Source organism: Periplaneta americana, chromosome 8 (assembly GCF_040183065.1).
Source record: "Periplaneta americana isolate PAMFEO1 chromosome 8, P.americana_PAMFEO1_priV1, whole genome shotgun sequence".
Lineage (NCBI taxonomy): Eukaryota > Metazoa > Arthropoda > Insecta > Blattodea > Blattidae > Periplaneta > Periplaneta americana.
The window spans coordinates 19,352,203-19,369,212 of NC_091124.1; the positions used below are offsets into that span (position 1 = coordinate 19,352,203).

A 17,010-nucleotide genomic window follows, 5' to 3' on the forward strand; every position below is an offset into this window, starting at 1 on the left:
TCTGAGGACATACGCAATACTCCTGGAGTTTGGGATCGTGTTCGCAGGTCAATGAGACATCGATGTGAGGCCTGTATTCAAGCAGGAGGTGGACATTTTGAACATCTTCTGTAATGACAACGACCTGCGGAAAGAAAAACGTTCCGGTGAATTTCAATGTTGTGAAGGCCATAACTCGGAAATGAAGCATTTCCGGACACATGTTGTAATGAACTATTTTGATTGTCTACATGTGGGAAATACATACCTGAAATTATGCCCCGTATTTTTTAAACACCCTGTATACCAGTGTTTCTCAATCACCGGGCCCTGACATCAATTATACCGAGCCGCGAGATATTCTCCTGGAATTTGTCACTTTACTCTTATAAGTATTTTTTCACGAATAAATATAGTATAGTGAAAATATTCTTAGGAGAATAATTTTCGTGATTGTGCCGAAGAGCGCAGATCCAGATCGTCTCTAAACTCGAAATTGTAAAATCTAACTAAATAACATCTGTGTAGCAAGCCACTTATTTTTTAATGATCGGAAATTTTTCAGACCTAGTAATCTTTGAACATTGGGAAAAGGGAATACCGCTGTTTATGACCGGTCATAAAAATTTCCTGCAAGCCAATTACAATGGACGGCGAATCCTCTGTTCTCAAAACCGAACGAAATAACATCTGTATTGCAGATAACGGTGATCAATTAGCTGGGAAATATAAACACTTAAATTAAAGATTAAAGCCGACTGTATCCGGTTCCCGATGTGAAAAGTCATAGTGAGTACTGTTACTTCGAAAGTTCGCTTTGCAGTGTGTAAGTGCTTGTTTCAAAACCCGAGTGTCGTGATTTTTTTAAGTAATAGGCATGCAGATTTAAATATTAATATGAATAAAGGACACAAATTTCGTTCTGAAAGTGTTTTTGATACAACAACTAGTGAAGCATCCACCTCAAGTTCACAGAGCGATCTCCAGGATAGGCAAAAGGAGTGAAAAATTATCAGCACACACGAGAAAAAGTCTGCGTTCATTCATAATAGGCTATATGGACAACAATTTAAAATTTGTTTTCATACAATGTCCTTACACTAATCAATTGCCACAACCTTTATGAGTCATTTTGTACTACTTTTCTGGGAAATTCAGTTATGAATTCATAGCGACATTTTCGAGATCTCAATACAAAACATTCCGATTTAGTCAACAAACCCGTTGAATTCTTAATGAGTAAAATAGATGCACTTAAATAGAAAAGAAAATTATGTCCCAAGTTTCAACCACTGGTACTCTCCAAATCTTAAGATTACGTAAACCATGCTTAATTATGAACACTTATGTTACTTAAATGTGTAAACTTAAAAAAAAAATGGAAAGGTATTTACGAGTAAATTTGTTGGGACCGGACCCTCATCTTATAGAAAAGAATTTACCGGCTGCGGTCTCTGAAAAGGTTGAGAACCACTGCTGCACACTTAGTTTATTTGAAGGGTTTAGCGCCATAGTGGGCCAACCGCCATTTATTAAAAACAGAGAAAGCAAGGGTTAAAGTAAATATCATAATTTAATGAAGATTAACATAACATTTAGTTTTAATATGTATACTTTATATTACTTGCTATATGTTTCCATTGATTTATAGACCTCGAATTTTAGGTAAAAACCTATTTTGTTCCTCATGATATATACAAAAGAAAAGTTGTAAGTTGTATATACGAATTATGGAAATATATGTTCGAAAATGGTGGTCCTATACAACCTAAAAATACCTAATTTCACGTTAGAAACTACTTTTACCTAATTTCACATTTCTACAGTTGGTAATATGCAAACGCTGTGTAATTCTGTATGCCAGTCGTGCATTCACAACAATAGCAGCATAGTTCATCTCCTCTATTCATTACAGTGTGAGATTTCAGAACGAAGACATTGTATTTAGTGGAAAGCAAGCATTTGGAGGACATTAAGAACTTTGTTTTGAAACTGGGGGAGGATGCAGTGAGCATTACTTCAGCTAAAAAACTTCTGCAGGACCCAACAATTGCCCGGGATATTGCATTCATCAAATCACATTATGTATTTCTGGTCCCCATTATTAATGCTCTAGAGTCTTCAGGCAAACCGGTCTACACGCAACTGGGATTGATAGAAGAAGTGACAGAAAAAATCAACTTGGTTCATGGTTATGTTGGTGAAAAAGTTTCTGAAAAACTCAAATCAGTGCTTCAAAAAAACCCAGGACTGACAGTTCTCCGCACAGTTGCTGAGATCTTGGCTTGCAAAACACCTGAACATGAATGTGCTGTTCCCTTGCATCTAATACCAATATTTAAATATGCTCCGGTGTCATCAGTTGATGTGGAACGCTCATTTTCGGCATACAAGATGGTGTTATCTGAGAAGCGATGCAGTTTCTCAATGGAAAACTTAGAAAAGGTGTTAGTTGTTTACTCTGGCTCTAATTATGGACATGTACAATGAAATAATGTCCAATGTTTCGGCTAATTTGTAATGGGAAATAAAATAATGTCATTTTTTGTTCACCTATTTTTGTAATTTTAGAACCTATTTTGATTTGTGATAGAACCTTTTTTAGGTACCTAATTTAAGATTTTTAGGACCTAAAAGTCCGAGGTCTAGTAATAACTTCATTTTAACCCTTATTTCCTACGGTTTTAGTAAATGGCGCTTGGCCCACTATGGCTCTGAATCCTTCATTTGTTACATTATTGTTATTGTGTTATGTTGTTACAGGGACATCATTTTATTTTTACTTCAATTTTTATTGTACCTGAGTTTTTGAATGTACTTCACTCCCACCCCTTCTACTAAGGAAGTTCCAACTCCACACAGAACCAAGACCGCAGATAGTAAGCAGTACTGAGTTACTGAGTATAGTACGTTCCAGAAATATGTTCGCGTTTTCCAGTGACGAAAGAGCTTTCAATATTGAATCATATTTTCGCACAGGTACTGTCCGTTTGCCTACGTCGCATCCCGATTTCCCCCACCTGCTTCTGCTCGCCCCTCTGTAATAGCTGGGCTGTCTTAGCTCTTTTCTGAAAACATTAATTTCTCTTAGGAATTGGAAGTTTACGTAATATTATACAGCTGTTTAATTTAACTTAAATAAAAGGGCCTCGTTAAGTAATTAACTGTCACGTGATTTCCTCCCTTTCTACAATCCTGCGGCATAACCACTTGGACGGACAGTAGATAGCATGCCTGAGTAATTTTATATTTTCGGGTCGGGCAGAAGTGAAGATTGAATTTACAGTACGTAGAGTAGGTACAGAATTATTTCAACATGAGTTACTAGTACGAAGGACGAAACTGCCAATTGGAATTAGATGCAATAGTCTATAGTGCGATAATATGCACAAAAGAACTGAAGCCTGTATCGAAATGAACGGCCACCATTTTCAAAATTGTGTTTATATATTCATATTATGATTATTTTTCAATTTAACTTCTTTCTCTATATTGTACGCTAATGTGCTGTAGACAGTATAATATACACTGCATAATGAATACGTTCGCATTGATAACTCAGTTCGTGAGTAAAAACACTTATTCTTAATACAGTACTGTACTTTGATTAAAGAAAAACCTAATGAAAATTATCAAACTCAAAATCGCGATATTTCCTAGTTTACGTAAATGGATGAACTACTTTTCTTCCTTCCTATACCTAGTAGAGTGATTTGTGTTTTACGCCAGTATCATCGAACTCCAGTCTTGGAGGGGGGAGCAAGCGGTGTTTCCGGTTCTCTAAAGGTATAGACAGGTTAATATTAAAAATGTTAGTAAAAATAAAATGATGTCCCTGTATAATCTTATAATGAATTTGAGATGGAGTATTAAATATTCAACTTTACTGAAAAAAGGAACAATTATTATTGTTATTATTTATTCAACAATACAATCATCAGTCAATTAAAATATATTTGATGTCCCTGGATTCAAATAAACATTAAATCGGAAGTTAAACAACCACGTAAAATGCAGTTTAGGCCTCATTTAAGGAGTGTGCGCGTTGCCAAGCAACAGTCTTGACTCGTTTGTTGCGGACACGTCGCGCTTGAACAGCCCATTGTGCGGCCGTCACCACGGACTGGCTTTGTTGCGCTTATCGCTCCCATTCACGCCACAGTTTTGATTTCAATGCGTCCTGATGACGTAGATTACGTCTTCGCTCCTCGTGTGTACAGTCTAGACGTCTCCAAGACGACAGTTTCGAGTTTCACTTGTAATGCATTCTGAAGCATTGGCAGTTTCGAATAACTAGCTGTCCACTTATTTCCTACCTGCTATTCCTATTCTCCACAAGAGTTCCCTTCCTCTTTCTCTTCTTACACCCCACTCGCCATTCCTTCCAACTTTATTACTCTCTTTTGCCTCCTCCTTCTCCATCTTACATTCTTCTTATACCTTCCTCTCACCTTTCATCTAATCCTCTTTCTATCACTATCCCTCTAATTGCCTTCGCCTCACCTGCTTTCTAATCCCCTTCCACTCACCTCTCTTCTAATCCCCTTCCTCTCACCTCCCTTCTAATCCCCTTCCTCTCACCTCCCTTCTAATCCCTTCCTCTCACCTCCCTTCTAATCCCTTCCTCTCACCTCTCTTCTAATCGCCTTCCTCTCACATCCCTTCTAATCTCCTTCCTCTCACCTCCCTTCTAATCCCTTCCTCTCACCTCCCATCTAATCCCTTCCTCTCACCTCTCTTCTAATCCCCTTCCTCTCACATCCCTTCTAATCTCCTTCCTCTCACCTCCCTTCTAATCCCTTCCTCTCACCTCCCATCTAATCCCTTCCTCTCACCACCCTTCTAACCGCCTTCCTCTCACCTCTCTTCTAATCCCCTTCCCCTCACATCCCTTCTAATCTCATTCCTCTCACCTCCCTTCTAATCCCTTCCTCTCACCTCCCTTCTAATTGCCTTCCTGTCACCTCTCTTCTAATCCCCTTCCTCTCACAACCATTCTAATTACCTTCCTCTCACCTCTCTTCTAATCCCCTTCCTCTCACATCCCTTCTAATCTCCTTCCTCTCACCTCCCTTCTAATCCCTTCCTCTCACCTCCCTTCTAATTGCCTTCCTCTTACTTCCCTTCTAATTCCCTTCCTCTCACAACCCTTCTAATTGCCTTCCTCTCACCTCCCTTCTAATCTCCTTCCTCTCACCTCCCTTCTAATCTCCTTCCTCTCACCTTCCTTCTAATTGCCTTCCTGTCACCTGCCTTCTAATCCACTTCCTCTCACTTCCCTTCTAATTGCCTTCCTGTCACCTGAATTCTAATCCTCTTCCTCTCACGTCCCTCCTAATCCCCTTCTTTTCACCTCCCTCCTAATCGCCTTCCTTTCACCTCCCTTCTAATCGCCTTCCTCTCACCTCTCTTCTAATTGCCTTCCTGTCACCTGCCTTCTAATCCCTTTCCTCTCACTTCCCTTCTAATCCCCTTCCTCTCATCTCCCTTCTAACCCCCTTCCTCTCACCTCCCTTCTAATCCCCTTCTTCTCACCTCCCTCCTAATCTCCTTCCTTTCACCTCCCTTCTAATCCCCTTATTCTCACCTCCCTCCTAATCCCTTTCCTCTCATCTGCCTTCTAATCCCTTCCTCTCACCTCCCTTCTAATCCCCTTCCTCCCACATCCCTCCTAATCCCCTTCTTCTCACCTCCCTCCTAATCGCCTTCCTGTCACCTCCCTTCTAATCCCTTTCCTCTCACTTCCCTTCTAATCCCCTTCCTCTCACATCCCTCCTAATCCCCTTCCTCTCACATCCCTCCTAATCCCCTTCTTCTCACCTCCCTCCTAATCGCCTTCCTTTCACCTCCCTTCTAATTCCCTTCCTCTCACCTCTCTTCTAATTGCCTTCCTGTCACCTGCCTTCTAATCCCTTTCCTCTCACCTCCCTTCTAATCCCCTTCCTCTCACATCCCTCCTAATCCCCTTCTTCTCACCTCCCTCCTAATCCCCTTCTTCTCAACTCCCTTCTAATCGCCTTCCTCTCACCTGCCTTCTAATCCCTTTCCTCTCACTTCCCTTCTAATCCCCTTCCTCTCATCTCCCTTCTAATCCCCTTCCTCTCACCTTCCTTCTAATCCCCTTCTCTTACTTCCCTTCTAATCCCCTTCCTCTCTCCTTCCTTCTAATCCCCTTCCTCTCACTTCCCTTCTAATCCCCTTCCTCTCTCCTTCCTTCTAATCCCGTTCCTCTCACATCCCTTCTAATCGCCTTCGTCTCACCACCCTTCTAATCCCCTTCCTCTCACCTGCCTTGTAATCCCTTTCCTCTCACCTGCCTTGTAATCCCTTTCCTCTCACCTGCCTTGTAATCACCTTCCTCTCACCTGCCTTGTAGTCCCCTTCCTCTCACCTGCTTCCTAATCCCCTTCCTCTCATCTGCCTTGTAATCCCCTTCCTCTCACCTGCCTTGTAATCCCCTTCCTCTCACCTGCTTCCTAATCCCTTCCTCTCACCTCCCTTCTAATCCCCTTCCTCTCTCCTTCCTTCTAATCCCCTTCCTCTCACATCCCTTCTAATCGCCTTCGTCTCACCTCCCTTCTAATCGCCTTCCTCTCACCTGCCGTGTAATCCCCTTCCTCTCACCTGCCTTGTAATCCTCTTCCTCTCACCTGCCTTCTAATCGCCTTCCTCTCACCTGCCTTGTAATCCCCTTCCTCTCACCTGCCTTGTAATCCCATTCCTCTCACCTGCCTTGTAATCCCATTCCTCTCACCTGCCTTGTAATCCCCTTCCTCTCACCTGCCTTGTAATCCCCTTCCTCTCACCTGCCTTGTAATCCCTTTCCTCTCACCTGCCTTGTAATCCCTTTCCTCTCACCTGCCTTGTAATTCCCTTCCTCTCACCTGCTTCCTAATCCCTTTCCTCTCACCTCCCTTCTAATCGCCTTCCTCTCACCTTCCTTCTAATACCCTCTTCCTCTCATCTTCCTTCTAAAACCTTTCCTCTCATCTTTTCTTCTAATCCCCTTCCTCTCCTTCCTTCTACCCTAATCTCCTTCTCTCTACTCCACTACCTCTCCCTGTACTTCTAATTCACAAAGCTCGACATGCTCGACTGTTCGCAGTGCCGAAATTTCCAAAGCTGTGTAATATTTGAACAATGCATTCCAGCTCCGCAGTGTGCAGGCATGGTAAAGCACGTGAATCAACGCTACTGCGAAGAGAAAAACAATTCTATTTGAAGAAAAATGTAATAACTTAGAAGAAGTACACAAAGACCAGAAGAAGTGCAACGTAGCGAAGATCATATTCCATCAGTGTAGTTACAGTATTTTCATATACACCAAATATTGTACCGCAAGACTTCAATGTTTTATGTTATGCTGAAGGGCGCCCATGTGTATTTTCCAAGGTCTTAGCTACCAGAGTGGTAGGAAGCCCCCGCGAAAAAAATGTTCAATAATTTGGCATTGCGAAAGGAATTTTACAGCTTCTGAACATAATTATTATGAACAAATTATTTAAGAATTTCAAGCACAAGTTTTCATAAGACTATGGCTGAAAATAATTAGCAAAAATAAAATAAATGATAGCTGAACACGCAGAAAATACATAATTATATTTTGCCAATACAACTGAAAGTAATGGCTTTGTAATAAAATGAAAACAATAAAAATTAATACAATTTAAAAATTCAATCTATATGTATCAAGATTACAAAACAGAGTAACTCTGTCAAGTTTTCAAACTGAATTGGTAACATCAAAATAAAAGTAAAACTGTTAAAGTGTGCAATTCTTTAAACAACTCTGATATGAGTTGTTGTTGTTGTTGTCCAGTCGACTGCCCGAAGACAGGTTTGAATCTCATTAGTGACATCACTATGCCGGATGGTCTATGGCGAGTCCTCGGCATCACTTCATTTGCCCCCTTTGATTTGATTACCTTGTTGGGTTTTTCCGATGTTTTCCCCAACCAAAAGGCAAATGCCGGGTAATTTTTTGGCGAATCCTCGGACCTCATCTCATCATTGTAGAAAATTACTACATTGTAAAACTGTAAAAATTGTAAAATATTGTAAAAATTGTAATTGTAATATTGTAAAATTTTGACTCGTTCCACATCTTAAAGCTTCATCGCTCATGTAAGATCTATGGAAGATAATAAATGAATAAAAAAAAAGAATCACTCATGGGGCAACTACGCCAGGAGATAATGAGTGATTATTCATCAGAAAAAAAAACAATTGTAGATAGACCTATCCCTTGCTTTTAGGAAATCTTTCTGCTCTGTAAGTAAGAGAAATAAATATTATGTTTTATTTAACGACGCTCGCAACTGCAGAGGTTATATCAGCGTCGCCGAATGTGCCGGAATTTTGTCCCGCAGGAGTTCTTTTACATGCCAGTAAATCTACTGACATGAGCCTGTCGCACTGAAGCACACTTAAATACCATCGACCTGGCCTGGGATCGAACCCGCAACCTTGGGCATAGAAGAAGTAAGAGAATGATAACAATGTTCTTAATAGTACTTTACAGGCAATTATAACACACATAATTTATTTTTTTTGCATAAATTAATCAAGGAAGTAAATATTGTACAGTCAGAAGGGGGGGGGGGCTCAAGAAAATCATTGCCGCCTTAATGATCGTCCATAGTTGCACTTCTATAATTCAACATCTCAATTCAACGAAAATACGTTCACTGTCACCAGAATTTATTTATACAGAGATTTAATATGAAAGAATACGTCTTCTCGTACACCCCTGATTGACAAAATAAATTCGTTACGTGGGTTTCCATTCCAACGATTTCACATTAGAGTAACAAGAGACTTACATTTTCCAGTTTCGCCTGAGAAAAGCCTGTCGCACACCTGTGTCAGAGAAGTTGCCAGGCAACAAGGGGCAGAAGCATTAGACTTGTACTGCTGCAGTAATAGTAGTAATGCTTCCTCGAGTTCTATTAAAGCTAATAACCGCAGAAGGGGGATATCCACAAGAACGAGAAGCTACAGGACTTGGAACTACGTAATGTAATCTATGGGGAAAGAGAGTGCATTGCAATGCTGGGGCATTTGTGTAACGACGCAAACTTAGAAGCGAGAGAGGACCACTTTAATAAAAAATTCCAGCCCACATCTCCATACAAAACTATTTAATTCTCATTCTTTCGTTCTGGTTAGTGAAATAAGAACGCTGCCGTAAGGTTAATTTCTTAAGGCTAGTTCCAGATCATTATGTTTTAAAATGTATAATAAATTACCCGTATTTTACCCCAAGTTCTAGCATAAAAAACAAGGCTCGTAAAATGATCTTCCGTGTTTGCGAGTAATTCTGTATACTTACTTACTTACTTACTTACTTACTGGCTTTTAAGGAACCCGGAGGTTCATTGCCGCCCTCACATAAGCCCGCCATTGGTCCCTATCCTGAGCAAAATTAATCCATTCTCTATCATCATATCCCACCTCCCTCAAATCCATTTTACTATTATCTTCCCATCTACGTCTCGGCCTCCCTAAAGGTCTTTTTTCCCTCCGGCCTCCCAACTTACAGACTACATGCATTTCTGGATTCGCCCATACGTGCTACATGCCCTGCCCATCTCAAACGTCTGGATTTAATGTTCCTAATTATGTCAGGTGAAGAATATAATGCGTGCAGTTCTGTGTTGTGTAACTTTCTCCATTCTCCTGTAACTTCATCCCTCTTAGCTCCAAATGTTTTCCTAAGAATCTTATTCTCAAACACCCTTAACCTATGTTCCTCTCTCAAAGTGAGAGTCCAAGTTTCACAACCATAAAGGACAACCAGTAATATAACTCTTTTATACATTCTAACTTTCAGAGTTTTTGACAGCAGACTGGATGATAAAAACTTTTCAACCGAATAATAACACGCATTTCCCATATTTATTCTGTGTTTAATTTCCTCCCGAGTATCATTTATATTTGTTACTGTTGCTCCAAGATATTTGAACTTCTCCACCTCTTCGAAAGATAAATTTCCAATTTTTATATTTCCATTTCGTACAATATTCTCGTCACGAGACATAATCATTACTTTGTCTTCTCGGGATTTACTTCCAAACCTATCTCTTTACTTGCTTCCAGTAAAATTCCCGTGTTTTCCCTAATCGTTTGTGGATTTTCTCCTAACATGGTCACGTCATCCGCATAGACAAGCAGCTGATGTAACCCGTTCAATTCCAAGCCCTCTCTGTTATCCTGGACTTTCCTAATGGCATACTCTAGAGCAAAGTTAAAAAGTAAAGGTGATAGTGCATCTCCCTGCTTTAGCCCGCAGTGAATTGGAAACGCATCTGACAGAAACTGACCTATACGAACTCTGCTGTACGTTTCACTGAGGCACATTTTAATTAATCGAACTAGTTTCTTAGGAATACCAAATTCAATAAGAATATCATATAAAACTTCTCTCTTAACCGAGTCATATGCCTTTTTGAAATCTATGAATAACTGATGCACTGTACTCTTATACTCCCATTTTTTCTCCATTATCTGTCGAATACAAAATATCTGGTCAATAGTTGATCTATTACGCCTAAAATCACACTGATGATCCCCAATAATTTCATCTACATATGGAGTTAATCTTCTCAAAAGAATACTGGACAAAATTTTGTACGACGTCTACAAAAGTCAAATTTTAACTAAACTTGATACACATATAACATTAATCAAGAACATCGCAAAGCCTTAAGCACTTCAATATCAAACCTGAACCCATAAGAAATAATCATATTTCCCGAAAAATTAAATTTCAATTAGGTTATAATATCGCTCCGAGTTACATTATATTTATATACAGCGTGTTAAAAAAGTATTCAATACTTTAGGAGGTGATAGTATGCATCAAAACAAGAAAAAATATCTAATAAACATGGCTCCTACAACACATACTTTCTGAGACCTGAACACTTGTTCATAGGAGGTGCTCAATGTGACGTCCATTCATGACAATGCATTTTTCTGCCCTACAATACAGCAGACTACCAGATAACCATTCCATAGTTGACACCCCTGGCATAGAATACTGACAGCCTACGTCGCAAGGAATACTGAAAAGAAAAGTTTGGTTGCAGATATGAGCGGGGTTCAGCAGAGATGGTGTTGTGAATTTTCTTTAATCAGCATGTGTGGACTGATGAAAATCCCCATGCAGTTGAAGAAACAAGCATCAGCACTGATTCTCAATAAACGTATTGGCAGGCGTTCTTGGTGATAGATTAAGGGCCATACGTGCTACCATAGAGATTAACTGGGGCTCGTTATCAGGATTTTATTTAATGTATTGCCTACCTTGCTGGAGTATGTGCCATGTCAGCAAAGACTACAGATGTGGTTCATGCATGATGGCACACCAGCACATTTTTTTCGCAATGAGCGTGAACACCTGACGCTGATATTTCAGAACCGCTGGATTGATTAGGGAGGCCCCACACCTTGGCCTGCTCATTCCTCAAATCTAAATCCCCTAAAGTTTTGGTTAACAAGAACAACCAGGTCAGTTTCAAAGAGTGCGTGATTCTTTACGCCGAAGGGCAGAGGAATGCATTGCCATGAATGGACGTCACATTGAGCACCTCCTATGAACAAGTGTTCAGATCTCAGAAAGTATGTGTTGTAGGACTCATGTTTATTAAAAATTTCTTTCTTGTTTTGATACATACTAGCACCTCCTAAAATATTTTATGCTCGACCATGCCGAAATGTAGTAATCATACACCTGGTAGTACTCCTTTAATGAACCTCATTAAAGTACACCTATTCATTAAAGTTCAAGTGTTCTGCCAATCAGAAAGCACCATATGAAAGCGCAAGTATCGATTTCACCAATTGCACAATAAATAACCTACATTTGAAATAAAGTCAGTTCTGTTACTATAATAATTAGCGTTAATTGTAAATAATATTCAAATAAATTCAATTTGTCATCTCGTTTTTGAAAGTATAATTCAATTTCAAGGTTATATCAAGATTAATGTTTCTTTTACTCTCTAGATTATATCAAGGCCGTCGACATCTGTTTCTCGCTTGCGCTCGTTTCATAAACATACTCGCGTCTTAATTACTACCATTATAGGCTCGTTGCATAATGTACTATGATACATTTTTTAACACCTGTATAAGAAAAACTGATTCGGTGACCGGGAATTTAGGACAGAGTATGGACAGATTTGATTCCTCTGATAAGAGAAATGAAAAGTTATTTCCAGAAGATATGATAATGTCTAATTCGCAATATGAGAAGGCCTACACTAAACGATGACGACAGCATAAAAGTAGATACTTATGTAACATTGTTGTCATACTTCTGGTACTTAATATTTTGTTAGAACTTAAGTTACATCCTGAACAGCTATTGTCTGTAACATTGTAAAATATCTTTACCAAGTAATTTTCGAATATACTTTTAAAAGTTACTGAACTACTATCAAGACAAACAATACACGTAAAACCAGTTGCGTAATAGATTTATAAATGCGATTACTATAGAGCATTCCACGTTAATGGGCCTTGCCTAATAGGCTACATTGTACAAGCTATGAGTTTCTATGGCAACTGGTCATTTGATGAAATAGCCCCATATGTTCAATGCTTTTTTCTTAAGTGAAATCACTATAGTTACACGAAATAAAATATTACAGTAATTGAAACGTTGAAGCTATGTACTAACTGAAAGACTGGTAGTAATATTTCCGTGCCACATACCCTTCTAACATGGCGGCGACGAAGATGGCGTTGATCTGGGTGGCTGGATCTCAGCGTTCCTGCATGTGATCGTCTCCTCTTGTGGGTTCGAGACGCATTTTCCGAGCTGGAGAAGAGTTCCCGTAGAATCTTCATTGTTGAACAATTAGACCACTTCACTTAACTTTATCGTACTACCACACTTCACTTAATGTTCACAGCAACCAACGTGTCAAGTATTCCATTAACCATGAACTGAACTTAACAATCAAAACGATTAATTGTGTCAAGTAGATATGCTAAATATTCATTCAGTTATTACTGCTAAATAATAAATATTATGGCCTTAGAAATCTTACAATTATTCCGACAAATTATGTCGTTATTATTATCACTATCATTATTATTATTATTATTATTATTATTATTATTATTACCATAATTTATTGGTTCTCACTACTTCACATGTACTAAATCAAAATGAATATCAATTAACATATTTTATCCACTTTGATTATGTAATGTGGACTTCATATTACTAATAAAAATGTTGTAAACACATTCATTACGTAACTAGTTAGGTAATGATACTTCTATTACCCAACTAGTTAGGTAATGATACTGCGATTACCTAACTGATTGCGTAATGTGAACCACACATTAAATTAAATAAAATGAATTGTTTTTACAGTAGAGCCTCAATTGTAGGCAGTTCGATTCTAGAATGGAGCACATCGATTCAGAGTTCAGCCACCTTACAGGGTCCGCAAGAACAATGTTCGCTATTTCAGGTTCTCATTGTATATCGTAATTTTACCAAAAGAGAATCGAGACAATTTCGTAAATTAGATCGCAAGAATGTAACAAATGTGTATGTTTTAAAAGAAACGAATTTATTACGGTTGAATTTAAACATTTGATAAATAAATGGACGATTATTAAAACAAGGAAAAATTGTAAACTTTTGTGACATCTTTGTCATGGAAGAATTCTGCACTCTACAGAATTAAAAAAATACTCACAAATAAAATAAAGTTAATTATTGCTTGTACCTCAGCATAAAATATACTTCCTTCATATATCACAGTACACACTGATCCTTTAGAGAGAGCAAAGAAAGAGCATAATCTGTCCATTGTTTATAGTTGAGTTGGTATCTTTACCGTTTTTCTATCATTTGATTTCTTCTGCTCCAAACTTTTTCCCCCTTTTTCGCCAGTCCTTCTAGTGCATCCTTCAGTATGCAATTTCTTCTCAGCCAGTGACCCAGCTAATTCCTTTTCCTCTTCATGACCAGTTTCAGTACCATTCTTTCTTCACCCACTTTTTCCAACACAGCTTCATTTCTTACTCTCTCTGTCCACTTCACACGTTCCATTCTTCTCCATATCCACATTTTTTTTTATTTACGCGCTATTTTACAACCTGTGTTTTGCCATAGGCATATCACAAGATATTTACATTAGTGGTGATTACAATTTGATTGTTTAGAGTCTATTCTTGAAGTGTGCGGAAGATGTTGCTGATGAAGTTTGTGACAGCGACAGTGTTGATGTGGAACTTCAGTATCTGGGGCAGCGTTTGGGTTGTTAGAACACGAGGCCGGTCTCTTGAGTACAAGGAGCATTCTGTCAGAAGGTGTCTTGCTGTCTGAGGTGACTTTTCTGGGCAGTTGCATAGGGGAGATGGTGCCTTGTTGATCCTGTGAAGATATGTACGGAAACAACCGTGGTTGGTCAGGAATTGGGTGATAATGTAATTAGGCCATAGGGATATAGAGAGCCTGTGGTGGATAGAGGGGATGAACTGTTTGGTGTGATGTGCTCCCTCGGAGTTGAAGTAAGTTGCATTCCAAATGTTTATGTAGTAATTTTCCAGAAGTTGCTTGGCTCGAGGCATAGGGATGGAGTTGTAGGCTATAGTACTTTTGTAACTGGCAGCTATCTTTGCTAGATAGTCGGCTCTGATTCCTGATTCATTACCTCTGATTCCTGTATGTCCTCTGACCCAGTTTAGTGAGATATGAGTTGACTTCTTGAGAGTGATAATTTTCTTTCTAATGTAGACTGCTATTGGTTCTGTAGTTCTTTTGTTAGCAATGGCAAAGAGCGCTGCTTGCGAGTCTACATGTATTGCATGTGATATTTTATCTTTACTTTGCTTGAATCCAGTCTACTGCCATTTGGATGCCTAGAAGTTCTGCTTGGAATATCGAGCATTCGTTGTCCAGTCTACGTGTCTCGGTGTAGATCTCCATTGAATTTTCTTCTGCGACCATGCCTGCTCCGACGTGTTTTTTCAGTTTTTGACCCGTCCGTGAAGATCTGTATATTGGCTGGGATGACTGTACCACTGTTACCTATTGTTACGCTGTTGTCTTTCGGATGGATTCCTCCGTATCTTGTTGGTAGTTCAGTCTTCTTGAGTATGGGCAGCACTGCATTGGTGGGTAAGCCTCTTCTAACCGCCTTCATATCTTTATTCAGATGCAGGACTTGCTCTATCGGCATAATCCCTGCTATTGCTTGCATTGCAACGTTGGACACAGTTTTGTAGGATTAGTCAAATGCTTCTATTTGCTTCTCTTCACTTCGTCGTAATGTCCATGTTTCTGCACCATACAATGCCACACTCTATACCAAGCACTTCACTAGTCTTTTCCTTAGTTCTTTTTCCAGAGGTCCGCAGAAGATGCTCCTTTTTCTATTAAAAGCTTCTTTGGCCATTGCTATCCTCCTTTTGACTCCCTGGCGCAGCTCATGTTACTGCTTATGGTACACCCTAAGTATTTGAAGCTGTCCACTTGCTCTACTGCCTCATTTAGAATTCACAAGTTTATCTTCTGTAATTTTCTTCCTATGACCATGGTCTTCGTCTTATTTGCATTTATCTCCATCCCATACTGTTCACAGCTGTCATTTAGCTCCAGTAGCATATCCTTTAGTATCATTTCGTCTTATATTAATAACGCCATATCAGCAAATCTTATGTATTTTATTCTTCTTCCTCCTACTATCACTCCTCCCATGTTCTTAACTAAACTAATAATAATAATAATAATAATAATAATAATAATAATGTTGTTACCTATCCCAAGTTGTAGCTAAATCTATGTAGCTAAATCATATCCATGAGATTGCATTTTTTAAATTTACATATTATATTAGCCGAATTTTTCCAAAGTAGGCCTACTTCTTTCGTGCAGCTGATGCAGTTAAAAATATGCTGAGGAGAAGCTTCATATTTAATAATGGTAATATTAACATTAATAATAAAAATAAAAGTAATAATAATAATAATAATAATAATTTTAAAGTGCACCTATTTTCATTTTTATCGCAAAAGTGAATATTTCCATGAAAATTCGCGACAAATTTACTGTCACAAATCAGTCACATTTATGATAAAACCTGCACATATTTCTTGGTGGATTTCTCTGTCACATTTCGTGTTTATCGGTAATAACCAAAAACGAAAAAAAACCAGGCCTTGGTTATACCACAGTCCGTGTATTTCAATCAAATGTGTTATGTGTTAGAAAACATGATTTTGTAGCTGGAAATGAATGTGTGTAAATAACTCCTAGTTACCAATACTGTCCCATTGTATAATGATTGTCTCCCCCGTGTAACCATCCAAATAAACTGAATAACAAATGACAGCGGGCAAGCCCCAGACTCGCTCTGGGAGCCTCGCATTTGAATGCTGTGCCTCCAGCAAACGGCCTGAGACATAATGGGCAAATTGAAATATAACGGACTGCACCAACTGGACCTCCCGCCGCCGCGCCGTCCGCGGCCAGTTCGGCGCTCTGACGTTTATTGCGGGCGGAAAGAATGGCTGCACAGCGGCAGAAATGAATTTAAAATGCGAGCATTGTTCCCTGCTTATTGTAATTTTATACACTGCGCTTGTCTGTGCCAACTTACGTCAGTTGTTACTATTAGGTTGGTTTCCTCGGAAACAACACATGAAGCTCGGAAGGCCGCTGTACAGGTCTTTAGCTGGCTAGGAGTTATAACAGACCGAGGCGAATAAGTTACGGAGGATGTTAACATGAGGAGTTATGTGGAATTCTGTAAAGCGACCAAGTTATGTGGAATTCTTTGAAGCGAAAATGTCAGAACGGGGAGTTACATGGAATCCTGTGAACAACAAAGTTATGTGCAATGCTTTGAAGCGAAGATGTTAACACGGGAAGCTATATAGAATTACGTAAACAATAATGTTTTGTTCAATCCTTTACAGTGAAGATGTTAGCAGGGGGTGTTGTATGGAATTATGTAAACAACAAAGTTATGTGGAATCCTTTACAGTGAAGATGTTAGCACG

The 17,010-nt window shown here is 39.1% G+C and overlaps 1 protein-coding gene across 5 annotated transcripts in view; it reads right to left on the bottom strand.

The window, feature by feature from the left end:
• The window catches only part of pyd (zonula occludens-like protein polychaetoid), a 793,103-nt gene that overhangs the window by 651,281 nt on the left and 124,812 nt on the right, over positions 1 to 17,010 (bottom strand). Inside the window, exon 1 of one of the 5 annotated variants that reach the window (XM_069832499.1) lies at positions 12,700 to 12,950. The exons of the other annotated variants lie outside the window; for them this stretch is intronic. Within the exon in view, the coding sequence (XP_069688600.1) occupies positions 12,700 to 12,834 (135 nt within the window). The 5' untranslated portion in view covers positions 12,835 to 12,950. Of the gene's footprint in view, positions 1 to 12,699; positions 12,951 to 17,010 lie in introns of those variants that run through there. 5 annotated transcript variants of the gene reach the window in all.